Consider the following 26,834-nt stretch of genomic DNA (forward strand, 5'->3'; position numbering starts at 1 on the left):
AAGTCAGAGCAAAAGCGCAGAGAATCCTAATCAACACTCCTGCAGTCTGACTGTGCATGGAGTTTTCCAATCAGGTTACCAAAGCTTTACTTTTAAATTGACCTCACACAGACCCCATTTCTTATGGAAAGTCATTAAAATAAAGCTGTACCTACTGCTTCTCCTTTCTTCAAAGAAGGTTGTCATGTCGATGTGAAAGAGCTACATTCAAATCATTTTGATCTTTCTTTTAGAGGCCTGCAGGCAGTTTCTCTGTTCCATTAACTTTCCAGTTTAAATTATTGGCTCAGAGTTCTGAACAGAAGGGTGGAAGAAGAGACACAACCTGAGCCTTGAGACTTTACCGCATCTCCTTTTTGTCTTTAAAATAATTGAAATAATTGAATGCTTGAAAATAATTTACCATGTGGGATACATGACCCAGGCATAAAGATGATTCCTCTTACTTTGCCTATGCTGCAAATCTCTTACCTATGGTACATTAAGTAGAGCTCATTTAAGTGGGGGCAGAGGACAACTCACCACTCTGCCCAGCACCATACTGTACAAGGTCAATGAAAATCTTGTGCTCCTGTGTGGATTCCTTTGCCATTATACCAAGATTGCAGTGACCGGCTTCTCACCAATATCCTCAGCTTCCTTCACTGATCCCCCAGCTGACTGAATAAAAAACCAAACAAACAAAAAACACACATAAAATGAAATAGATGTGTATCCAGTGACTACTTCCATGACATCAAGCACTATGTGGTAGAACTGCTCCCAGCATCAAACTTGTGATGTGATCTACGACAACTTTTTCATGACAAAGAAGCCTGTGCTGACTGGAGACATGACTTCCCAGGTCACAATAAATACCCACTATGTTCATTAAATTGATTTCTTGTTTAAGGTGATAACATAAAAGCATGTAGCTCTTGAAAAAAAAAAAAAGTTTTTGCCATTACATTTCTTGATATTTTAAGATCACTGAATTTTATTGCTCTCTCACTCCAGGAAATCACAGAATCTAGAATGTGAGAGTATTTGCACAAACCCAGCATCTTCCAAGCAATCTTTTGTTTTGTTAATATCTTACACTTCGTTTATGATTCCAATGTGCATCCTGAGTTTATCTGGTCTTATACAATGTAATTCTATCACCTTCTGCAGTCTTAGTCTAAACTGATTCATGTGATACAGACCTTCAGAAAGTTCTTCAAGGGTGGTACTGAACCATCCTTTAGTGAATCAGCCACTTCATATTACTAACAAGCAGTAAATACAAAGGTTAACCATTATGCAAGGTAAGAACAGAACACAAATACACAGTTATCACTAAGCCCATACTGTAGGAATGTTTTCTCACTCCTCTTCTAGCAAAATGTTATGGGCCTGTAACCTCGATAGGAAATACTGCTTTCAATGCATTAAAATGTCAGTTTTAAAGTTACGCTTCCAGAAAAAGGACAGACATGCAAATATGAAATTCATAACTCATTTATTGAATATATATATATATATGCAAGGATACCAATAAAAAGAAACTAATACTGCAAACTACAACTTTGGAAGTAAAGCCAATATAACAGGAACAAAATATACATAACATTGTAGATAGGAATGCATTTACCCTCTTTTACACATTCCTTGTCTTTACACCTAATGTAAATGTATGCTAGAGCAAAAGCTGCAAATGTTAACCTAACCTGAGTGCTTTTTGACAAGAAACAGTTCTCCAGGATCTTTTAAGGGTTGAGATGTCACTGCTGACTAACGAATGTGCATACATATGCATATATGAAATTGGCTTCAAAAAGTATATAAATCAAGAGCTGTGTTGTTGTTGTTTTTTTAAATCTCCATCACTAATACAGTGGAATCTTTTCCTTGTGACAAGGAAGAAGGGCTACTATTTGATACAACGTACTTTCAGTTCCATTCAGATTAATTTCATCTAATGAGGATTCATTTTCTTGTCAGTCTGATTCAGCACATTAATACTTTTGGAATGCACTGATTATCACCTGGCAGATAAGTCTGATATTTCAAATACATTATGACATCTTCATCTCTCACTCTGCTTCAGTCTAAAGCTATTCCTCAAATAGGCTGCAGCAAGAAGCAAGCCCTCTTCCTTTTATTCCATTTCTTGTACACTGAATACCAGACACTTAGAGCCAGTTCAGTATAATCTATCATTTCAGATCAGCACAGCTCTTTGTACCTTAAGATCAGACTTTGTGGAGCGTAGGAGATGGACTTAACTCCTGGAGGGCAGCAATAATCTGGTGTAACTCCTAGCACAGCTTTATCACAGAGCCTCCTGTGGATCAACACCTGCTGAATAAGCAGAGCTTTAGATCACCTAATCTGTTTCATCCTAGTTAGCTGCACAGATGCTGGTACTGAACCATCCTTTTGCCCTTCTTTGAAATGGAGTAATATCACAGCTTACTGCTCTGGTGTTTGATCATGCCTTGGGACTTTGGCATTACACCAGCTGTATCCTCAAGTAATTTGAACAATACCCTTCTGATGCCTGTCCTTCCTTGGTACAGTCCTTTCTTGGTATAGCACGATCGCAGATCTGTTAATATAGAGATACAGTGAGTTGGGGAGAAACCTCCATTCCAGAGGATTCCAGGAGACTTTAACAGCACACATTACTCTTGATTACACTTGTGAGCAAAAGAAATGCCCAAAGGCCAAAAAAAATCAAATAAAGTGAGACCAGTTTCGTAAGACAAGTTCTGTTAAATTCAAGAGTTCTGATTGTGAGATGAAAAACAGAAGGTGCCTATAAAAAAACAAAACAAAAACAACCGAAACCCATCTCAGTAACAAATAGATTGCATTAATTTACCTAGCTAGTTTAAACATACCTATTCCACCTATAGAGCACTTCCATTACTTCTAACATTTCTGGGAACGCAGTAGATGCTCCAGAATATTCTTCAATATATGCTTGCAAAGATTACATTACTTTACCAAAACAAACGAACAAAAAACCCCTCAGACAGACTGTCTGAAATTCCAAGCTAAAATACACATAAAGAGACAGTAATGGCAGTATCTTGTCTTAAAAAAAAAAAAAAAAAAGATGTAAATGTTGTATACTATCATACATTGTCATGCTTTTAAAAACTACAATTAAGGACATAAGAGATGTACAGTAAATACACTGCTGAGGTACATTTCTTCTAAATATTAACACCACAACATAATTACTCCCCAGCAGGTAATGCTACTTGGGAACGTATAAATACAATTTTTACACTGTAAGGCACTTTTACCCAGCATACATAAGTTGAAGTCAGTTATGACAAATTTGAGGTTTGTAAGAGAAAAGATTTTTGCTTTTAACATTATTTCCATGAATTTTGGATTAATGACGATTCAGTCAGGCCATCTCAGCACAAGGAGGTAACAGGTAACCAGCCACCGTTCTGCTACCCGAAGGTAAAGTGCTGTTCTCAGAGGCATGGAATGGGGAAATTTATTTCACAACAGATGAATTACTGGACTGAATATTATACTAAGCAACGGACACAAGATGAATCAGAGCTCAGTCTCAAGTACAATCAGTATGCTGGCAGACCTACCCCCATGCACCTGTCATCCAACCCTAGTCAAAAATACAGTAGATGCAAACAAAGTGCCTTTATTTCATGGGAGGGCCATGTCTGAGGCACAAATCTACAAGTAATTTAAATGCTGAAGGACGTTATTTTGCCTTCTAAAACTGAGTGGCTGAGAAATGTTTGTATTCTCAAAGAAACAAAACACCTTATAGACAATTTCAGTAATCGATCTGTCATTGCAATTCAAGTCACGCTTTTAATTTTGAAAGTTACAAATACAAAATAAAAATGATCCATGGCATCATGTTTAGAGCAGTAACTGAGTATTTTCTGTACACAGCGGTATTTCTTTCCAAAACTGTATTATTCTCCAGGAAAGCAAACAGAATTGAATGAATTCTAACAGGTAAAATGTTAGAAAGTCTAATATACAGTAATTGAGTCCCTCAAGACATTAAGGGAATGCATAAGAAGACAATGACACACGTTATATTATTTAAAAATACAAGTAAAAAATGCTACAGAAACTCATGTTACAAAATGAACTGTTTTGCAATACCAATCACAGAAGAATTGTAGCAGTTTATAGTCAAATCAGTGTATTTTGCTCGTTTCCTTCTTTCAAATCCAGGAGTTTTGTTGGGGGTTCAGAGTGAAACAAGTCAAAACCCTACACAATGTGGTGTGATAGCAACAGACAAACGTGGACTAGATTCAGCTTTTTGGTTTTATTTGTCAGTCTGAGAATGTGCTTTAACAGACCAATTGAAGAAGCTTGGAGCCATCAGAAATGACAAGGTATTTTGAAAGCAGTCAGAGGACTGATCTGTCAGGTTTGGTATAACTTAGATCTGATTATTCCCTAAAGGAACATCAAAATCTGGAATGAAGAATTCCATGATGTGATTGTTGACAGAAAGTGGAGGAAAAAAAAAATTAATCACCAAAACAATAAGGATGATAAGCAGTTTCTCACATAGTGGTCATAAGATTAAAAAATAAATACCAATCTAGCAAAAAAAAAGGTTGTTTCCTCATTCTTCTTACAGAATATGGGACCTCTATGCATATTCTGGACTAAACATGAAGTGTTCCACACAACACAGAACACTTGAGGTATGGACGTCAGATATGGTGGCTAAATTCCATAGTGAGTTAAGAGTTGTAACTCTCTGAAGAGAAAAAAAAATTGGGCTTCAGAGTCCAAGCATTTATATAGTAAGGTTTTAATCACACTTAATGAAGTGTTCTTTGTAAATCAGAGACACAGAAAGAAGTGGGTCCTTGGGGAAAGAATGAACTACAGCCCTTTGGCATGAGTTCTAAAGCTCACAGCTCAGAACCAACAGCTGCTCAAGTAAGTCTCCCGCAAACAATGCTGGGTGGAATGAGCAATCACAACAGGAACAACCTGAAATGTTCAAGCGTGCTTCGATGTACGCTGAGTCCTTTTCTACTGTGTGCTTTGCAAGCAAAAACAGAGAGCGGCTCTCCCATTATAGCCTCTGGAACTTGTATATGAAGAAAATGCAAAATTCACAAAGTACCAGCTTGTTGCCACCACCAATTTTTGTCCATGTTGTCAATTAAACTAGCTAAGACCTTCCCTCTTTGCATGAATCCACTAAACAACTTACACATTCCAAATCTTAAGGTTTTTATTCAGTCCAGAAATATAGATCTTACTTCATTTCAATGTCTGCCTTAACTTTTGACACTGTACATATTACATATCATTTATATAGTGTTTCATTTTTTCCAGACACTGCAGACTACAAACTACATAATATTGACATGTAAAACTCTGCCACTTACTGAAGGCTCACACACATGAACGTTTCAGGCAGTTCAATGAAATTTCTAACAGAGCTGGGTAGTAAAAAGTTACTAACCCTTTTCTGATTTTAGAAAACAATTTAAAAGAATTAGTAGTTATGATGTCTTAGCCATTCCCAGTTCTATAACTCTGTCCCTTGAACCTGTTTAAAAAATGATGAAAAGAATGGTAAATTTAAAATCGTACAGAAAAGCATTTCGCAGCTCTGATATCACATCTACATTAGCAATAGAAATGAGGGCCTCCTTTCTTATACTGTTACAAAGTCAGCTGGATTTAAAAAAAACAACAAATCCTCCCCATTTTTCTATAGTGTGCCAATAAAAAATACTTATCTGCATACACTAGATTTAAATACTTCACTGCAATGAACTACGTTAAATGGATACTGCGACTCAGTCTCGGTAATAGATCTGTCAGGGGTAACTTCCATACCTAGTTTCCATTGAGCTGCTGCTGAGGAATGTCATTATGGTCAGTGCCTGATTTCCCACGGCTTTTGCTTTCTCTTTCTTCATCCTCTTCATCTCTTTCGTCATTTCCACTATGGTTTTTACAATAGAGTCTAGCACAATGAAAGAAACAGTGAGGGTTTTTGCTGAAAATATCAGAGATGCTCTGCTCTCAATTAGTTTTGAGAAGTACTACAAGGAAATTGGTAACTCACGTCATGTTTTTCAGCCAAGAATCAGTTAAACAGAAAGAAAATAAGGCTGCAGAAAAGACTAGCCAACAGAACTTGGATCAATTCTCGTATTGAAAAACTGCTGCTACACTGCTCACAGAATGCCCTCTTGTGGGCATCAGAAACTCAACCACGGCAGCAAGGAAGTAATGGAAGTCAGGGGATCCAAGTAAAGCCAAAGTAAAGTTACAAAACGTATCCATATGGAGAAATCTAACTTAGATTATCCAGGGCTTCCATAACAGAATGAGTCAATTAATTAAGGAGGAAAATACCTTAAGTCCAATCATTGTTTTTTCTCAATTTGTACATTACTACAGAACTGCAGAAATTTGAATTCAGCAGCCTAATTGAAATATTTCGTACAGTTAACAGTTCTTTAATAACAGACACATAGAGATCTATTTAAAAATAATACATCTGACGTCAAGTTGGGCAGAAGTGCCATGCAATATTTTCACTCGCTTACAGACTCAAGATTTACACAGCTCCTTACTTATAAATTCCTCGTGACATATTCTCGATGTATTTAGCTTTGTCTTCTACTCCACAGTGGTAATGGTACGTTTTTATGCAGGCTTTAATTTCACACCCAATAGTAGCACCAGGCTGGCTGCAAAGCGTGCATTTCTGTTTAGGAAGAAGAAAAGAAGGGCATTGCTCAGCCTTTCCACCTCTTAACATTCCGTTTACATTCAGTTTAGTGTTCCTCGTGTTTACAGCAACTATTTTGGAGCCCAGTAATTTCTCTGGCACATCATCCTTCCAGTGAAGTTGGAATCAAAGATATTGTAAAACAAACCTACTAAAAACATGAACGCTCAGATCTACCTGTCCACTGCACCGAAAACTGCCACACACAGCTTTATTGCAGTATTGCTGCATTTCCAAGTATTATTTTATTACCAATTAGGTTAGTATTTTGACACTATTTTTTTCAACTGACAACGTTACTAGGTTTTGCTTTCCCCCCCCTTTTTTTTTTCTCCTGCAAAGCTCTTAACACTTTTAAGAAAGTCTGTAATTTTAATAAAATGCCATGTGACATTTTGCCTAAGGTCTTAACACTTCCACATATTAAAATATCAAATCAGTTGGAAAGAAGTCACTGCAATAATGGATTCTCTAAGCCTATCTGTAGTTTTACAGACCTCTACTACCAACTTTACTTTTATTCTCTTACAGTACAGGAAGGCTAATACTCATTTACAAATGTACACCACCGTAACAAACCCTAAATAGCCCAACCACCACTAATTGTAAAGGTGATTCCAATCTGGGTAGCTATGCCAGAAGTAATAATACATCTCAATTTTGTATGAAGAAGTAAATGGAAAAGGTTGTTTCACAAAAGGAAGTAGGCAGACCTGTATATACCTCAGTAGAATCAGCAATATATTCTCTACATTCTCCACACACATACCATTCTTTTTCCTCTCTTGATTTCCTGAAGTACAGTTTTGATATCAAAATCACCAAACTCTGCCCTTGATGTTGTTGTTAGCTGGACAGTGCCAGAAGAAAACAACTGTAAAACAAATAAGTCCAAAATATTCTCAGGTTACCAAACATGGCTAAAAAATTACGTGCACGACTCACAGAAGGGGACGTTCTGCAGACAGTTATCTCAGGCTAAAAACCATCAGCATGGTGAGTGTCCTGTCTGATGGAGCCACCTGACTGCTTTAACTGCATTTGCTACTTCAGAGAGATGTATTTTAAAAGAAAAAGGAGTAGACAAAAAATGCTGAAAATATAGAGGAATAAACAAGAAGGGTCATTAAATATCACCACACATTTCAGGAGTATTCCATTCCCTTCCCAAGACTGCTGGGGAACACCAGCTCTCTGTTCAGTTAAGGTGGCTATAGGAAGACCACAAATACATGGACTGCCCACTGCATTTATCCCGAAGTAAAACAGAAACTGCTCAGGCCATCCCACAAGGCACTACTTCATTCATAGAGCTAATTCTGTGAAAGACAGCACTATTTGCTCAAGTGCACTGAAATTAGCAAATTCCCTGCAAGATGACAGTTTTCCAAACGCAATCATCTAAAGGCAAGAATTTTCTAGAACTTCCACGTCCCACTCCCTGCTTGAGTCACACAGCCTGGATGCACTGTCAGAAAATTAAGTTCATTGATTCTTCCTGGATTTTGCCTGTGGAGTAAAGGTGTTTGTACTGAATTTTTGGAGTGGACTCTTGGAGTTCATTATTTTTCCCTTTAAATGCCATGCATGCATTTTGACACTCGCAGAACATTTTTAATATGCTAAAGAGCTTCCCTGAACCAATTCCATCTCTGAGCCCGCAGCCAACTTTTATCCATATTGCCTGCAGTGAAAATAAATGAATTGCACATTTCACAACACTTCAGTGCTTAAAGAGACCATCAGCAAGACAATATTCACGCATAATTACATGTAAAGATACTGTATTAAAACCCAAAACAGCAATTCAGATAACATTCATAATAAACTGATTAACAACAATGCTGTTACTCACCATGCACTTATAGTGTGCTGCAGCCTTTTTGGCATTAAATATATGAAGCTTTCCTCTAGCTTCATTTTCTTCTTCACCTGCATGACAGAATCCACATTTAGGTTTTGTATCACTGGGGCTGCTTCTGTGGGGAGACCTGTCTCTCTGAAAGAAAAACATTTTACTAAAATATACTGCTGGGTTATAAATAAGGTTGCAATTTTAAAAGCCTGTGGCCACCAGCTGGAGGCTCAGACAAATGCAGATTTTAATTAAAATGATATTCACAAAGAAGAAACACACAAATGCTCTCTTCTAAGAAGTTGAGCGTATTTACTGCTTACATAGGAACTGCTTTCTATTTCGTCTGTGCCATGTGAAGATGTGGATCTAGTGTCTTCTGATTGCCCTTTTAAATTTGTTTTTCTTGGCTTTCCCTTACGACCCCTCCTTTTTCCTTTGGGAGGTGAAGGCTCCAATTCATGTTCGTTGATACTTTCTTCTAAATCTGCTTTAGAAGTTAGAAAACATCATCAAAAAATAATAATAACTGTAGTTCTCAAAAATATCACATGAACCAGAACCAAAAGCAGATAAGGCAAAAAAAACAACAACCTGTACTTTCCTTATTTTGGTCAGAAATCAAAATAGTAACCTTTTCACACTTATTACAAACGTGCAAGATCCTGGAAACATCATTCACTTTTTTTATGTTCATATGTATGTATTACGTTCATATCATGAGCATTATGTTAAAAAGATCCAAAGCTGTGTCACGTTTGAGAAAGCTTTAACCTTGCTTACAAATTCTACTTTCAGGACCAACACACAGCCTCAGTGTTTATTTCCATCTTCACTGAAAATATGACCAACAGATGTCAATCCATAGTGCAAAACAATTTTAATTTTGTTTTTAAAGATGCACACATTCAGTATAAATTGTACCTGATCTTATGCCAGCAGATCTAAGTAACACCTCTCTCCTTGCCTTATTAACTGGTGTATTTTGATTTAAGAAAAAGTCACACATTTTGGCTAAAATATTAACCAGTTGTACAACTGGAAGGTATTTTGCCTCTATGAGACACATCTAATATTTCATTTTAGTTGCAGAACATTTTTGCATCTACACCTAAAAAGCCAGTTTACAGAAAGCCATGGATGATTTAACCACCAACATAGAGTGTTTATGGACCATTAAGAATATAAGAAAGCATGTTTTGAATACAGATATACCAAAGAAGTCTGATGAACTCCTTTGAAAATGCCAGACCAAGTGCTGAACTGCTACACAGAATTGTCTGGCATTACAGCAGTGCACTGCTGATTTTTAAGATGCATACAGTCAACACAGATCAACCCTGCAAACTTCCCAAGGTTGCTTCAACTACGATCTAATTAAGCCACACCTGCTATTAATAACCAGCTCTACCTTCTTGCTAGCAACTTCTCCACTAATCCAGCTCACAGGAACAGTTTTTCCTTCTAATAAGCAACACCCACCTCTGCTCAAAGTACAAAGTTATTTCAGTAACTCACTTGCAGAAAAACGCATATACTCTGCTATATAGATCTCAAAATCCAAGCCACAAACATCATCATGATCCCGAAAATGGAAGGAAGACCTCATCAGAAGATCTGGAATCTCTCTACTATACATTAATGGGACATGTATCTGTTGTGATACTACCATTAAGTATTGCTGTGGCACTTACCACTGATATTTCTTAGTCTCAATAAACAGAACATCTTACTCTAAGAGCTGCTTCACCAGAACTCCTATTTCTTATCGACTAGCACATAAAAATCAGATCACATTTTCTCTAGCTCATGATTAACAGTGAATCAACCGCACAAAAGGTCGAAGTCAAAGCTCTGAAATATATTCCAAAGCCAGAAAATTTTAGCAGCAGAAAACCGATGCATCCGAGTGCATCCTATTCAGCTTGCTCTATCACATTTCTTGCTAAATGCAGAAGTAACTACAGCTTCTTGCACATTTGTTAGCAAAGAAAACCAAATGCATCACAACATGTTACAGTGAAATGTAATTCCCCAAAAGCACTGTGCAGTTGTGTGGTTAGAGGGAGGCAAAGATTTGAGAAGAAATTCATACAAGCCTTCAAATTATTTTGGCTTAAATCTCCAGATCAATCAGCTATACAGACATATCCCCAAGTGACAACTAAAATACATAAATGCATCTACTACAACTTTCCTCTGCTTCAGTATGCATCCTACTTTACACTGAGATTGCAAGAGTACTGCCATTTATTTTAGTCTGAAAAGGAAAGAATATGTGATGGCAGGGATTATTTAGTGAATTTACCATCTAAACTTACTTTTCATTTAACATTATTTGCTAAATTCTTAAAGCAACATTGTGCTATTTAAATATCCCACCTCTTGATTGCACATAGCAAGTTTCACTACAACCTGAGAAGTTCTTCCAAAGAAAATAACTCCATCTTGTCTCTCATCATAGACAAGAACTTCCCCCTCATGTATTAAAAACATGTCAGTCTTTTGCACAGGTTGCTCCTTGTTGAAAAGAGTCATAGACAAAAGTGACCATTAAATTGTTGAGCCTTTAAGTAACATCAGCATATAAAAAGTTAGAAATATTCCTTCCAAAATCAGAGATTTCGCTACTGCGTTCCATGAAGTGGAATGCAGTCCCTTAACCAACATCATTTTTTTTAATCCAGAATCCTGTCAACCATAACACACTTAGTCCACCTTTTTTTCCTAAGCATTAAAGCATACTCTGAACCCTGCATACTCACACTCTCACAACTGGAAATGAACATTAACTGCAAAAGTACAAGCAAATGGGAAAATCGGTTTCATGTAAGAAATGCCACAGCCTCCTCACAGAGTAAGTTCTCAAGTGCAATTTTTAATCTATAAGTAAAATATTAAAATTTAACAAGTAAACATGCTGTATTTTTAAAGGATGTTCCCAGAGTAACAAAAATCCACCACAATTTCACAGCTTTCCTCTAAGAAGAATCCCTTTCCTGTCCTCAAAACTACTAATCCCCTAAATGTTGAGAATTCACTGAAGTCCAGACACTTGATCCAAGTCAGTGCAATTCCTTGTGGAGTCAGGTCTCTATGTGACATGGAGCTATGGATTAACACCACTGAAATGTGACCATCTGCACTACATCACTCTGCAACACCACAGAACTTTAAAGTTTCTCCTTTTTAACAGTGCTATGAGCTGGTGTAACAGTACCAAGGACAAAGAAAATTGTAACCAGCTTTAAAACACACCTGCCTCGGACGTCCTTTACTGTTTCAATAAGCAGTATGGTTCGTGCCCTATCCCTCCCCTCAAGCCCACTGCCAGCTTACCCAGTTTCCCTGGCATCTGATGGTTGGGTGTTTCCAACTTCTCATGTCAGCTTGAACTAAGGAAAACACAAAAAGTTGTTCAACTCCTCCCTCACCAGATGAAGTTTCACGATGGACATCACCCAAGCTCTGAATCCCCTGACTCCCTAAATATTCTCCAACTGCCCCCATCCCATATCCCAATACTGCACTGATTTTTAAAATCACCACGATATTCTCAATACAAGGTTATACGAACTCTTCAAAGCAGGTATCCTATGAGCTTTCTGCAGAAGTCCCTGAACAACGCGTCTGAAAAAACAAGCTTAATATGCAATGTGTTCTCAGAAGGGAGGGTGTAAAGGGTTAGAAATCAAGAGGAAATATTTTATGTTTTCAAAAGCATCTAAGAACATGATACTGTAAACTCAGATGAGCAGAGAGATGAGTAACAGCAAGCCCTACATTCGCATTTTAGGAATCTATGAGCAGTACAAAGTACCACAAAAAGAAGATGAACAAACTTCTGTACTTGATAAACTGTTAACATGGAGACTGAGCTTTAGAGAGAAAGTCAAAGATTTCTCTTTTGATCTGACTAGAGGGAAAAGGGATCAAGATGCTTTGCTTAAAATAAAGCTTGACAAGAAGTGGAGATACTACTCATCCCACTCATCTATTCTTTATTACTTGAGCTTGAAATAAACCCGGAATCATCCTTTTCCAAAATCTAGGTTAAAGCAAACTAACACACAGCATTAAATGGCTTAAAGGCTGTGAAATAACAAAGAAAACGAGAATGTGTCCAACAAGGGCTAATGATGCTCTCTGTACCTCCTACATTATCTTAAACAATGGACTAAGTGAGCCAGAAGCAAAGGGTCTAAGGGTGTACAAGGAAGGTAAAGAGAACTGACTGCAGAAAGACATCTGCAAGTAGGACTGTCCATACAGGTAGGACTGTCCATACAGGTAGGACTGTCCATACTAAGAAGTCAAATGGCAGAATACAGAAGCACCTTAAATGTGCCGCTATGTAAACAAGAAAACATTCTGGAAGTTTCCCAGAGCATTTGTGATACGAGAAGTTCTGAATTACAGGGAACAAAATCAAGCTTGCTGGACTTTTAGAAGAGAAACAGAAGGTCAGAAAAAGGAAAAAAATGTATTTTAGCACATTAAGGTAAGAGGTCCTTAAAAATACAGCTGAGAAAGAACGAATCATGTCTGACAACAATTATGTTTAATTGAAATGTCAAAAAACCTAGAAACATTATTGTCTCAGTAGACAGTAATAAACGTGAGTACATCTCTAAGCATTAATAAGAACCAGAGGCTTCCATATTTGCAAGCAAATAGAGAATGAAGTGAACACGCCCTGAAGTAGCAGTCACTAATATTAGAAAATGATGTGAAATCAAGTATCTAAATGCTGAGTACAATTTCTATTTTCTTTTTGAACATGGAAAGGGACAAGTGTTATGTCAAGCATATCTAAATTCGAGAAAATAGGGGTGACACAGAAAAACAAGGTAATCCTTAGGTCACCAACACCACATTTTTCAAAGTATCAGATTCCTCAAGGAACTGATGATTCCTGTTCAAAAGCTACTTTTGACTCAACAGTACCTATGTTACAAAGAACTTGAGATTATTTCTTCAATGAAATGCTTTTAACATAGAAAATGAATAAAATAGTCCTTTATAAACATAAACGTTCTTTCAAGCAAACAGCTATCGACAAAAGACAGCAGACTGATAATATATTATCTACATAATCAAAAAGCTTACAATAACTGGTCTGGTGAACTTTTCAAACATCAGTCAGCTGACCAAGTTTCTATTTGGATAATGTCCTGCCTAGGTAAGAAGCAGAATTACAATGTAAACATCACAGCACAGCTCCACAGACAGAATAAACCATTTACCTTACTTTCTGATTTTTTCCTTTTCCATTAGCTACGTGGTTTTATTTAGGACAGCACCACAGTGATGTTCCCTCAAAATACCTAATTAGTCTACAATGGACTGAATATGCGGTTAATTTATTATCTGGATCAATCCTTCTCGTCCTAATGCTGTACATGCATTTGATGCCATACTCAGAGCAGCTCCTTACCACAGACAATAAGGCTGAGTCAGTGGAGCTTAGAAAGAAACTGTAACCACCCACCAGCAGAGCTGAAAGGACAGCAAACTGCAATGCTACAGAAGCTTTTACACCTGGCTGCATTGGCACCTACAATGGAAGGCAAGTTTATGCTACGAACAGCGTTAAAGAAAACGCAACTATGAAGAAACAAAGATTAAGGCATCCCAAGGTGAATCAAAATGTTTCCTAGTCACAATGCCACCAGGTCTGCGATGATTCTCCTACCAGCCTCTGGCTTCAACTGTACTTTGAAAAAGTGATTGGTTTGATACTGAACTTCTAACCAGGTCAGACAGAGGAATATTATCCTGACCACACCTACTATGCAAAAAGATAAGCACAGATTTCAGTTTGAGCTTTAGAATGAGATAAAAAGGGTGCTGAGACATGGCGCGTCCTTATTTCTATCATGGAAACCTAATTCCCCAAGGCTTTGTGTACAGCTACAATAGGAATCACCGACATTATTTTCTGACCCAGCAGCTCCCAAGGGTCCGTTTTAGACATTAACAACAGGCAGTCACATGGCTGCCTTCCTTGCTCTTCATTAGGAGGGAACGGATCCAACAGAAGAATGAAATGATGTCCTTCTCTTAATTAATACTAAACTGTCTGGATCAGCCGAACTTGTTTTAAATACAGAAGGACCAGGGCAGCCCCACCTGCAGGGAACTGAATAGAAGACATCAATTTTAAAATTTCGATGATTATTTCTAGTAAATCAAAATAAATTCCAATAAACAGCCCCAAAGCTTTACTCTTATAAAAAAACGAACTGTACCAAAAGGGGCAGCAATTTGACTAAGAACGAGCTGGGATAGGTTGAAAGCACTGGCACAGTCTCCCACAATTTGTTAGGCACTGGAAACTTAAAAGGCTTGCTTAGCTTACGAATAAAGTATTTGAGTGCAGGTCAGGTCAGTTATATTGGTAAGCAGCAAGATAAAAATCTCGACATGCAGACACAAAACCAGCAGCTTGGTCTGCTCTGCCGCGTCCTCAATTTCATCAGCCTCACAGCCACGAACAAAGAGAGCACCTCGCTTTTATTCTTTTACCAGCTAGGGGGAACACGGCACAAATGAATTACTTGAAACGTGCAGAAGAGTAAATGCGACGTATTTTTCCTGTCCTGTGTCACCTGAAGGCTGGGCTATACAGATAAACCAGACAAAGCTAACAAGTGTTGAATCTGATAACAAATGTAAAGCAGGCTGCTTTGCTGCCACGTTTGTCACTTTGATATTCCAAAAAACAGAAGGTACTTCACAGCTCCTCAAAATTAAAGGGAAATGAACTCCTGTCGCTCATTAATTTTGTCTTGATGAGTAGGGAGATACTGAGTCCGATGAATTCCTGCTCCACTTGAACTTCATTGTAGCAATAAATAATAATTAAGAGGTCCTTTCTGTTAGGTTTTAACCTGGTAAGCTTAATTCCAATGTAGGTCCTTCATCTGAACTTCCAAATAGCCTCAGGAAATTTTCTTTAACAGGTATTAAATGAGCAGCAGATTTTAAAATTATTATTTTTTAAAATAAATTGGAAATAAAAAACAAGTAATAATTTGAAGAACTAAAAATCTTAAGAAAAGGTATATCAGAACTCTGACTCGAGCTAGGATGCTAAAAGGAGCGATTGCTTTTGAGGGTAGGGACAGAAAAATCCTGCTATTAGGCAGCAGTGCAACCTACAGGAAGAGAAAAGCAAACCAAAACCAAATCTGTTCCACGCTGCATCAAACCAAACAATCCTAAAAACTCTTCCAACATTCCCCAACAGAGGTGACATAAAAAAAAAAAAATCAGACTAACAATTAAATGCAGGAACAGAGAGCAAGGGATAAAAACACAGACGTTCTACATTGACCAAGCATCCCAAAGCAATAAGCTTCCATTAGAAAGTGTCCCTGTGCACCCAAACCTGAGTGACATAAATACTGATGAGCTTCAACTACTCTGTCACAAAAAACTGCTGTAAGCAAGGATTCATAGGAAGGAAACATAAAACAAGAGAAAAAAAAGGTGCTATGTTAGCATCTTGTATCCCTGGCTGGTCTATTCACTTTTCTGTGCAAGTCTTTTCTGGCTTCACAAACCACTGTTCTTTCACATTTAAATTCCTCTCTGATATGCACATTTCTCTCAAGAAACAAATCAACAAAGCACACACACAAAGCTTATCTGACTGCCATCCTGCATCTTCCAGCTACCACCTCACAGAGCAAAATTCATCAATTGGTCATTAAGAAACAAAGCCTCCAAGGTCCCTTCTTAAACTCTGAAAACCATCCCATACACTTCTCTATCTTGTAGAGGTAATTAGTTTGACTTTCTTTAATTTAGTGGAGGTTCAGCACAACGCCCCCCCTGCTTGTGCCATTATAAAATCTACTACTAATAGTCTTGTATGGGTGTAGCACCAGAACTGTATGTGCTAAGGAGAGAGCTGCTGGGGAAAGAGCATTGGGCTACCAGCACAGATATGAAATAAAACAAAAGAACCCCTGTGAAGTACAACTGCACATTTCTAGAAGCATAAAGCATAACGGAGCTAAATATTTTAGGCACAAAAAGTTACAGCAAAGTTAAATTCTAGCTAAGATACCACTGTGCTCCTTGGACTCAGGATGATGTTCACTACTCCTGGTTTTCCTTTCAGTCTGACTCTTTCTGGATGGATCTGTCCGATTTTTAGAAGCTGCCATCACCAACACATAAGAAAAAACCCAACACAATGCCTCTGCAGTAACTTTTCCCATGTCTTCTCAGACAGATGCATAGCCATAAAAGCCTCTGCAGTTAGGGAATAACACAGTAGAACTGGAGATAACCATTTCTGAACACTTTTAAAAGCCCAAGTTCTGATCCTGCACAACTTGTAGTCCTGCAAAGAGCTCCAAGCAGAAAAAAATACTGTCTTGTGACTCCGGGCTCCATGTATTTTTCAATAGGTTCCAGTGTGAGCCATTAGTCATAAGCACAAAATTTAAATATTTAATTATTAAACACGAAATACATCTAAATATCACAAAGAGAATGGTATCTCTCTCCTTGGATTCAAACGTCTTCCATATTCTGTATGGAAAACAAAACTGTGACACCCATTGTACGATTACTGTGCTATTTATGGTGCTTTTCTTTTTTAAACCCACCAATGGCAAAATCAGAACAAAGAGCATTTAAAAAAAAGCAAACTGATATTTAAGCAGACAAAAAAAAATAATCAATTTTACTTTGGAATTTTCTATTGCTTTCAGTATTGCAGGAACAGTGATGCAACACCCAAAGCTCACAATTAGTGCTGCACATAAGAATAAGAGCAGAAGAATACATCATCCTAAGTATGCATTTGGCAGACAGAAATGGAATTTGTGAAATTTTGTCTGCTCTCAATACCCAGCAATAAGCTCCTCACTACTTCAATCTGTGACATTTCTATTGAAAGCAACACAAAGGTGAACTAAGAAATGCTTGCTCACCCAAATTAGATACAGCAGAAAACAAACAGGTGGGGAAAAAAAAAAAGGCCTGAACACAAAATTGCAAAACCAGTTCAGAATGTAGCAGACCATAAAGTTTGACAATTTTTGTGGCATATCACCCCTTGCACACTTCACTGCTCTTCTATGCAAAGACACGCAGCTATGAATGCATGCAGCTTTTTGTTTTAAATCAAAATTGAACAGAAACACATCTGTCAGTGATCTGATCATAAACCCTTTTATTTAATATCGGGCTCTTCTTATTTGAAGAACTGGATCTAATAGCTCAAAATATTGTGGAAAAAATAGGAATGTTAGCAATAGAAAAGATGAGCTGTTACCTGGCAAGCTCCTCGCATTTCAGATGTGGATACTGTGAATACTGAACTACAAATATAAACCAACTTCTTCCTACAAGGGAATGCATTTTTTCTACCCATCCTTTATTCTATCAGAACATGGTATATCTGCACAACACCCTGCCATTTAGTTTTTGGGTTTCCTCTCCACCTTAATCAATAATTTTTAGAAAAATACAGAAATCAGGCTTCCAAAGTCATTATTTCTCAATAAATAAACAAATAAATAATAAAAAAATCTAAATTTTACTGAAAACATTTGTATTCTCCAGAAGAATTAAATATAACCGAAGTATCTTTCTACAATGGGAAAAATTTATATTGAATAATTTTACCTTCAGAGTTATGCGTAGTTTTCTTGTGTTTTCGACATAAAATCCTATAAACAAAGTAGTTGAAAACTGTCAAGTCAGTCACGATTCACAGATTATTTACTTATATTTTATATTTAAATGCCAGTACATTTTTCTCCCACTTGTAAGACTCACTGACATACAAATCTTTCAGTGAAAAAGTGCTTTCATAGCACATCACTTTCTGAATGCCACAATCATCATCAGAATATTTCTGCAACAGTGTTAAGTTCTGAGTGTTGGTTGGTTGCTCTTTATTTAACAAACAAGCAAAAACAAACAACGAAGAATGTGAAATATAAATACAAAAGGAAAGATAACAAATAAAGAATAGTTACATGTAAATGCCTTGTGAGGGTTTCTCTCTTATCTGAGCTTTATCATGCAGAGCACAGTAGTAGTGATATGTCTTGTGGCATGTTTTCACATCACAACCAATGGTTGCTCCAGGACAGTGGCATAAGGAACACATCTGTAAAGACACAAAAGCACAACTCGTGTTACTGTTGGCTCAGTACTTCTGAGTTTAAAAAGAAGACTGATACTCCATGTGTCACCCCTGGTGACAGAACAAAAGAGGTCATGGACAGCAATATTTTAGTGCATATTGCTGAGTACTATGCTCTCCTTTCTAACTCTTCCAGCTTTCAGCTGTTTTTCTTCATTTATTTTAAAAGTAAGGAAAAATTTGTTCCTTTTATGCAACAGTACAATCATCAGGATATATGAATTACCAACCCAATGATAAAAATAAGTGATTTACTTTTGTAGAAAATTATGTACTTCACAGAGGTGACACCTTATGTTTGGGTCATCTCTACTTATTCTTCCGCAAGCACTCAATTTGCAGTCAGACACCAGTTCTTATCCAATTTGAAATGGTATCTTATGTCATAAATTTGAAATATTTTAATAGCTGATCAAAGCTTTTTTATAGGAGCCTAGGTTAAAATCAACCTCATTTGATCGACTTCAGCTTGTGCTTCATTATTTTTATACACGGATTTGTGTAAAAGGAAACTTCCTTCTCATAAATGCATGAACAAAACAGACCACAGGAGTTGTTATGTTGAATTATTAGCCTATTTAGCCTGAGGGTAATATAATATTTATTCAGTTGGTACCAATCCTGTTGCCCAAATGGCCACTGCCAACAGATTAATCAATCAAGTTACATCAAGTATATGTGAAATCTGATGAGCTGAAAAATAGGTGATCTCTTAAAAAAAATCCTCCCATGCATAACTAAGAGACAACAATAATTACATCAGTGCATTCTGTTCCCTAATTAATGAGTTTTAAGAGTGCCCTATCCAGGTCTGAACTTAGAAGGGTTTCTCAGACAGGACTTTGTTACCACAGAAATACTCTCTGTTAATCACTCCAAAATGAACACACCTCAACCTTCAGCACATACCTGGTTGTCAGCTGCAGCACCTACTGAAGGAGGGCAACTTACATCACATCTGTTTGCAGACACATTTAGTACAGGCTAGCAAAATAATTACATATCACAATGCAATACACTGAGATAATTTTGCTTCAATGAGTTCCCAAATAAAAATACAGGGTAGAACAGGAAAAGCAGACCTTAGCAGCACAGTTGGGCTGCCTAAACATAAGCATTGAACTTTAAGTTTCCTAACAAGTCAGGGGTGGGGAGGGGATGAAGAATTCCTCCTGAGTGATTCAGAGCTATAGATTTCTGATGGCTGCAGACAGAGATAAAGCACAGCTACCTGGAACATCCGAGTTCAGACAAAATTAGTCTGTATGTTCCCTCCACACAGGTAACATCTCAGAACTGCAAATCGATTTAAGTTGCTCAGCTGCTTGCAGAAAACATGGATATGATTGAAGTGTGCTCCAAGAACATATGCAGCTGCTGTGTTGGTGAATGTGCACAGGGAGATTAAGAGGCACAAAGACAGCACCAATGATATCAAAACAAACATCCTTAAAAAAAGATTGAGTCCCAAGAGCCAAAGTTTCTGTGTGATCTGCACTTTTATTTACTACTGTGTTCTTTCCAAGTCCCTAATCATGAACTGAATAACTCGTGAACGCTTTGTGCTTCATCTGATTAGAGCAAATAAAGTGGTAGGTGTTGGAAAAGATAGAGATGAGACACTAGATGAAATATCAGACTATTACAGAATCGTGGTCCTACAGAGATACTTAGGACTATTCTTAGTCCAAAAACTGGTAAATACCTCAGAGTGATTTAAACTGAGGAGTGAATTGATCATCTATAGAAGCATTCTGAAAAAGAATCAGATATTTCTCAAACAGCAAACAGTAAATTCTAAAAACAAAATACATGACTAGCTGCTGGAGAATTAATTCTGAACAATTCTCTTCTCTTTTCTGAAGAATTTGGTAGAGCTGCAGTCACTGCTGTACCAATGCACCTCTAAACACTGATATCCACAGGCACTGACTTATATTAAGTCAGTATAAAAGGAATCCAAAAAAGTATATTTAGTAGTTAAAATCTATCATCAAAGCCAAATAATGGTAAAGGGACGATATTGCCCTTACTAGGTCCTCAGAACGTGGGTTTCATTGTTAAATCTAGCAGAAAATATTAAATAGAAATGGTTGAGTTTGAAATATAAATATAGGGAATGTTATTTCTTATATTCAGTCCATTAAAAGAAAAAAAATTGGCATATTCTGAAAATGAGTTTTAGATTTGCTTGGAAAACAAATGCACAACTGCTCTGACAAAAAAAGAGGTTGTAAAAATAGGGTTTCTGAACCTACAACTCCATGATTAAGTTACAACTGTAAAAATAATAATTTACATGAGAGCAGACTTGACTGGAATAAACTACTTTTGATGCTTTCTTAAAGATTCTTCAACCATTATTTAGATTTCATTTCAATCTGAGTACCATCAGATCCACTGATTTTTTTTCCCTCTAATACCACTTCATCATCGCCTTTGGTAAGCTGTGCATTTCCTCAGAGCCAAAGAAACAACATATGATAAAACACTGCACAGTTTCACAGTCCACTCTCTGGGAGGTAGGCAAATCCTCCCTTCGTTTTCAAGGGCTCAAAACAGACTTACCAGTTTAGTGCCTCTCTTGATTTCTTTCTGAATATCCTCAATAGAGAATCCACCAAGACTCTCATTATCAGTGTGTGAAGATACCAGCGCAGATGAGAACAGCTACAATTACAGAAACAAAACTTACTGTAAGTATTTACATCACCTAGAACATTTACACATTTGACAAACACCGGAGCTTCAAATTAGAGTGCTTAATCATCTCCCCAATGCCACAGCTGATTGATTTTTAGCAATATCTAAAGATAGGTTTGTTGTCTTCTACTGGCTCACGACATTCATTTCCTTTCTCCTACGGGTTACTTACCATACATTTGTGATGTGCTGCCACCTTCTGGTTTTCTGACATCAATAATTGTCCACATTCATTATCTTTATTAGATCTACAAAAACCACACTTCCTTTGTCTTGACGAGACTTTTTTCTGTCCAACTGAGCTTGTCATGATTTTAAATGCTCTTAGGATGCCACTTTAATCCTCTCAATGCTACAGAAAAAAAAGCATAATCAGCATGTTAGCATCAACACAGAGCAATTTAGCTTACAGTTTTATAAATACAAGATCGGTCGCTTGAAACTGATCTACACCTCTTTAGCTTTCAGTTTACACTACTAAAATACACCCAAATCAATGTGCACTGGGCTGAGGCAGCAGTCGGCTACTTGGAATGAAACTGAAGCAGCAAATGGATTTAATTCTTTGAGCAAAAGGTTTGAACATTAAAATAAAACTATGGACACACAGGAACCTTTGGGGAAAAAGCAATACATTGAAAATAAATCAAAAATGGCAATTGTAAGGGGGGAGGAGTTAGTTAATAGCTAAATAGAATAATTAATCCTATTCTATTTATTCCAGTAAAGCAATTTGTAGGAAACGTACTGCCTGTACCTGCAAGAAAACCCATCCCACTGAACTCATGCTAAAACAGAACCAAAGAACTGAGCTCAGCTTCACACCCTGAGCTCATATTAAGTTTGAAAGCTCAAAGCAGGCAGCAGAAGAGTAGCTGCCCTCATATGAAGGTGGCGATCAGAAGATAAAACGTTACCATTTTAGGTATGGCACAGATATATTGTGGCTGGTCAAACAGTGGGAGCAACAACATTTTAGAAGGATCTCCCCTGACCAGCTCCAAGGGAAACCTTTCCAACAGCCACTGCAAATTGAGCAGCACCACACCAGCTATTGGTAACTGCAGAACTCTTTTTCCTCATCTAAGGAAAACAAATGAGGATTAAATGCAGCACGAATCTCAACATTTTCACACACTCTCAGCAACGTATTGGGAAAATCTATCATTAAGGTCCCCAACTCCTAATGAAGTCCAGAAGTGAAAACACCTCATGAGAGCACGCGCCTCTTGGTCCAGCATTGTGCAGCCCGCGCTCATTAGCTTCTGCACCTTTCAAGAAATAAAACACTGCACTCTTCAGACTTCACACCTTTTGGAGATCGCAGTCTTAATGTCAGTATTGTCGCAACTGCAATAAAAGTCTCCTCCACCGCCTTTGTCTGCATCAGACTCTCATCTAAATATGAAAAGCTGCCGCTTAGTTTGATATTTTGGGGAGGGGGGGGAACGACAAAAATCAATCCAGTGAGAACAGCAGATTTGCAATACATCTGGACAGTGCCACAATGGCTGGCTGCAGGAAAATGCGTGACCGGTGGTGGAGATTTGCATAGCCAAGCCTGCCAGCTCCTCTCTGCTGTCAGACGCCCCTAATAGTAATATCACTCACTGCTTGTACAACTGAAAGCAGAGGAATGTTATTAAGTTTCTGTCGGCACGTATTATTGCTAAAAGACAAGGCTTTCTGATCCTCACTCTTCCTCTCCCATAGATTTTCAGACCGAATTCTAAGTGCCTGCCTTGCAATGCTTGCTATGAAATCCGTGCACCCAAGGGTAGCATCCGTGCTGTATCTATTTGGCTGCTTTATCAACAGCTTCATTCGTTCTCTTTGTAGCTGGAAAGCAGTTTAGTTGCTGGTGATTCACTCACAAGAAGAACGCATAGATTTCAGATCTTGCTGATCTGCACAAAAAATGTGCCAATCTGGATCAAGCAGTCACAGCCTTCTGCAGTGGCAACGGGGAGTCCTCAAGTGTTAAACACAAAGGAATTATTATACTGCATTCTTCTAAATTAAAAAAAAAAAAAATACACAACAAAACAAGGCAATTCTGTCATCTCTTTTTGAGTAAAAAGAATTAAAGCTTTCTGAAGGAAGGAAACAGTTAATTTTTATTTTTTTTTAATTTAATTAAAAACCAAAAAACTGGGAAGCAGGAAAAAATCTGCCAAAGATGAGTAGGAAATAATATAATTTTTTAAAAAAAGCCTTGCTTTCATGTCATGTTCAATAGCTCAACATAAATCACATAGCGATGGGTTAGAAATAGATTAACAAAACACGCACAAAGTTGTGCTTCAGTAGATCTTCACTGGGGCTGTTTGGCTTGTATTCAGCTCATACTGATGCTGTACTGACCGTGCTTCTCAGTATATTGCTACATTTACTTTTTTAAAAGGAAACTTAGAGCTTCCCTTGCACACGCGCACAGGCTTTGCTAACACAAACTTTCTCCCACAATAACAACTGCTAGATACAACAGGCAGCCTTCAACCTCACCAGCAAAGCCACATTTTAAAAAACGCAAATAATTCATAAAATACACACACACAAAAGTAAAAAACAAAACAAAAAGGGCTCTCATCATCGTTCAATCATAACAGTCACTTCCCAGAAACAAGAAGCCCAAGGCCAGCACCGTGGCTGAGCACAGAGAGCTGCCCTCAGCTCTGCGCCTCCGGAGCTGGGAGGCACACAGCACTGCTGCCACCTGACAGATGCACAGCGCTTCCAATTCCATTTTTAGGGCTCACAGCAAAATCCAAAACCCACTACATCTGGAATGACCCTCCTTTGTGCCCAAATGCCCTTCTCAGCCCGTCTCAGCTAAAAACAGCCATTTTCTCAAAAAGATGAACGAGGCACTCAGCTATAGGACAGGGCAACAATTCTGAAAGCAGGACCTCCACGTTTGGTTTTCATCTCTTGGGTTAAACCCCCAAATGATGAACCCGGTTTGTCAAACATCAAGCTGCATTCCATAAGAAGATGGGGAAAAAAAACACATTAAAACACCTCCATATTTGTTTTCTATGTTAAAAAAACAAGCAAACAAACAAACAAAAAAAACCCTAACAAATAAGACTTTCAGAATAGTATTTAAATATAGTCTGGACAGAAATATTGCTTGTCAGCTTTGTCAGAGAAAGCTCCACAGGCTGCTCACAGAAAGTGATGCACCAGGAAGCGCCGCTTGGGCAGATTGTACATATCTCTATCAGCACGGGACACGTACTGCAAAGCACAGATACAAAACACAGATACGACATACAAACACATTTTCCACAAGCTTGGGATAAAAATTAAAGGTTACACATACCCTAGAAACCACAAAAAAGAAACTCGTTCAGTCATTTTTCACTCAAAAAATTTTCGCTTCATTTGCATTCGTGTTTCTTAATATCCACGAAGGGATTTAACACGATGCTTCCCCCAACAGCATCTTCTCCTTATCTTTAAATAAGCAAGCTTTACACACCTTCAGGCTTGCATATTCTTTTCCTGAGTTTGAGGCAACAGATTTTAGAACACAAAAGAAAAGTGCAAGTTCAACAGCGCGGGCAGGGAGGAGGTTCTCGGTTTGAGAGACGTGGATCAGCACCAAAGAACAGAAAGTAAACCGTATTCTGATCTCTCTTTATTGCCTTAGTTCGCTTCAGGAGCTGCAAGCTTACAGAAATTAGGCTCCTGTCTGCAGTCACAGCAAAGGACCGTGATCTGTAGGCTATGCTCTCTCGTATAGAGATTGTTCTGCTGCGTGGCCTACATGATTAACAAATAACATTAAAAAAATCACTCGGGATTGGAATTTCTACGTAAAAAAAACGCCTGACACCCAATGAAAACCTCCAAAACATATATAAGGCTTTAAAAAAATATTCATTAGGCACAATGAAGTGATTTGGGCTCTCGGGAAAAGCCAAAGAACACAGTGATGTGGTGCTTCCCAGATGCTCAGTGGAGATGCAGCTCTGTTCAAGAAACTTTCAGTGCTTCCTAACGCTGATGGCCCATCGCTGGGGGCACAGCCGGGCACAACGGGGCGATGCACGGCAGCAGGACGGCACTTGGAGGTGCCTGCAGTGCCCAGAGCCCAAAGCCTCACGTCCTATGGAGAGCTTTAACCCAGAGCTGTGCTCTCGCAGCATCTTGCCGGCACTGCACAAAGCAGGACTGGGATTTACGGCTGTAACTTCCTAAAAATAGGGGTCCAGAGACGGGGGAAAGGCAGGCCCAGCGCCGGGAAGCCCAAACAATGGGCAGGGAACAGGTAACCGCGATCGGCACGGAACGCGCCGAGGCGGGCAGGCTCCGCAGGCAGCAGGGCCGGGCTACGGGAAAGTTTGAGCGCTCTGACGGGGCAGAGGGGCGATCCGAGAACCGCGCCGCTCCGGGGGGCACAGCGGCCCGGCTCCGCTTCGGGCAGCGGCTCTTCCCAGCCGAGGCCCAGCGCTGGGGGCGGCGGGCTCCGCCCGGGGTCGAGGGGCTCGGCGGGCCAGGGGGTTCGGGGGAGGGAGGGGGGGCCGATTCCCCCCTTTTTTCTCAGCGCATTTTGAGGGGAGCGCGGCCCGCGAACACGGGGGCGGGACGCGGGCCGGGCCGGGCGGAGCGAGCGGCCGCCGGCGGCTCGGGGGGAACCGAAGGGGGCAGCGCTCCGGGAATCGCCTCCCGAGGGGACTGAGCCGGGACCCCCGGGGGCGGGCGGGCGGCTGCGGCCCGGCGGCGGGGCGGGCGGTCGGGGCGGGCGACCAGGGCGGAGGAACGGGACCGAGGCGCCGCGCGCGCCCCGGGGCGGGCGGCAAAAGCGGCGGGTAGGGGCGAGGAGGCGCGGGGCGCTCGGTCGGCGCCCCAGTCAGTCAATCGGTCCCTCGGCCGGTCGGCAGTCACTCACCCGTGCGGCGGGTGGGGCGGCGGGGAGAGGAGCCGCTCGGGCACACCCCCACCCCCCGTCGCCGCCGGTCTCTCACGGCCGCTCGCTCGCCGGGACCGTCCCTTTCATTCGGGGCAGGGGACGCTACGCTGCGCCGCCGCCGCCGCCGAGCGCAAGCACGCACGCACGCAAGAGCGGACGCACGCACGCACGGCACGCACGGCGCGCTCGGGCTGCGACGCCGCGACGCCGCGACGCTGCGGGGCGGTGCCCGATTGGCGCGCGAGGAGGCGCGGCGGGAGCACGCTGGCTTTCTGCGCGTGCGCGCCGTCGCGCGCCTACCGCTCCCCCTCCCCGGCGCCGCACCCCCACAGCCCGCTCCTCCGCGAGGCCCGGAGCCGAGGGAGCCTGGAAACGGAAGGGGGAGTGGCGGGCGCGCTCTGCGCGTGCGCAGCTCTCACCGGCGGCCGTTGGAAGCCGAGGTGGG

The 26,834-nt window shown here is 39.7% G+C and overlaps 1 protein-coding gene across 4 annotated transcripts; it reads right to left on the reverse strand.

Annotated features, from left to right (window-relative positions):
• Window positions 1-1,463: 1,463 nt before the first annotated feature.
• On the reverse strand, window positions 1,464-26,540 carry PHF6 (PHD finger protein 6). Of its 4 annotated transcripts, none has more exons than XM_052673176.1 (11): window positions 26,369-26,540; window positions 21,644-21,823; window positions 21,337-21,438; window positions 18,599-18,732; window positions 18,243-18,286; window positions 8,918-9,084; window positions 8,595-8,738; window positions 7,509-7,613; window positions 6,582-6,715; window positions 5,836-5,965; window positions 1,464-2,569 (listed from the first exon to the last, which is right to left on the reverse strand). In XM_052673176.1, exons 2-10 carry the CDS (start codon window positions 21,779-21,781, stop codon window positions 5,836-5,838), a joined length of 1,098 nt encoding a protein of 365 aa, XP_052529136.1. In that variant the 5' UTR covers window positions 21,782-21,823; window positions 26,369-26,540; the 3' UTR covers window positions 1,464-2,569. The 4 variants fall into 4 exon arrangements, with proteins under 4 accessions (XP_052529136.1, XP_052529135.1, XP_052529134.1 ...); XM_052673175.1 differs by having other exon boundaries at window positions 1,464-2,779; XM_052673174.1 differs by having other exon boundaries at window positions 1,464-5,542; window positions 26,369-26,539.
• Window positions 26,541-26,834: the final 294 nt, after the last annotated feature.

Source organism: Tympanuchus pallidicinctus, unplaced genomic scaffold, assembly GCF_026119805.1.
Source record: "Tympanuchus pallidicinctus isolate F22 unplaced genomic scaffold, pur_lepc_1.0 scaffold13, whole genome shotgun sequence".
NCBI lineage: Eukaryota > Metazoa > Chordata > Aves > Galliformes > Phasianidae > Tympanuchus > Tympanuchus pallidicinctus.

Excerpts from the sequence above, each read along its gene's own strand:
- PHF6 (XM_052673176.1), bottom strand. The coding sequence starts at position 21,781 with ATGACAAGCTCAGTTGGACAGAAAAAAGTCTCGTCAAGACAAAGGAAG. Across the intron at positions 21,439-21,643 it reads CAGCACATCACAAATGTATG|CTGTTCTCATCTGCGCTGGT; the intron begins GTAAGTAACCCG and ends CTGTAATTGTAG. Across the intron at positions 6,716-7,508 it reads TCAAGAGAGGAAAAAGAATG|AAATGCACGCTTTGCAGCCA; the intron begins GTATGTGTGTGG and ends CTTCCTAAACAG.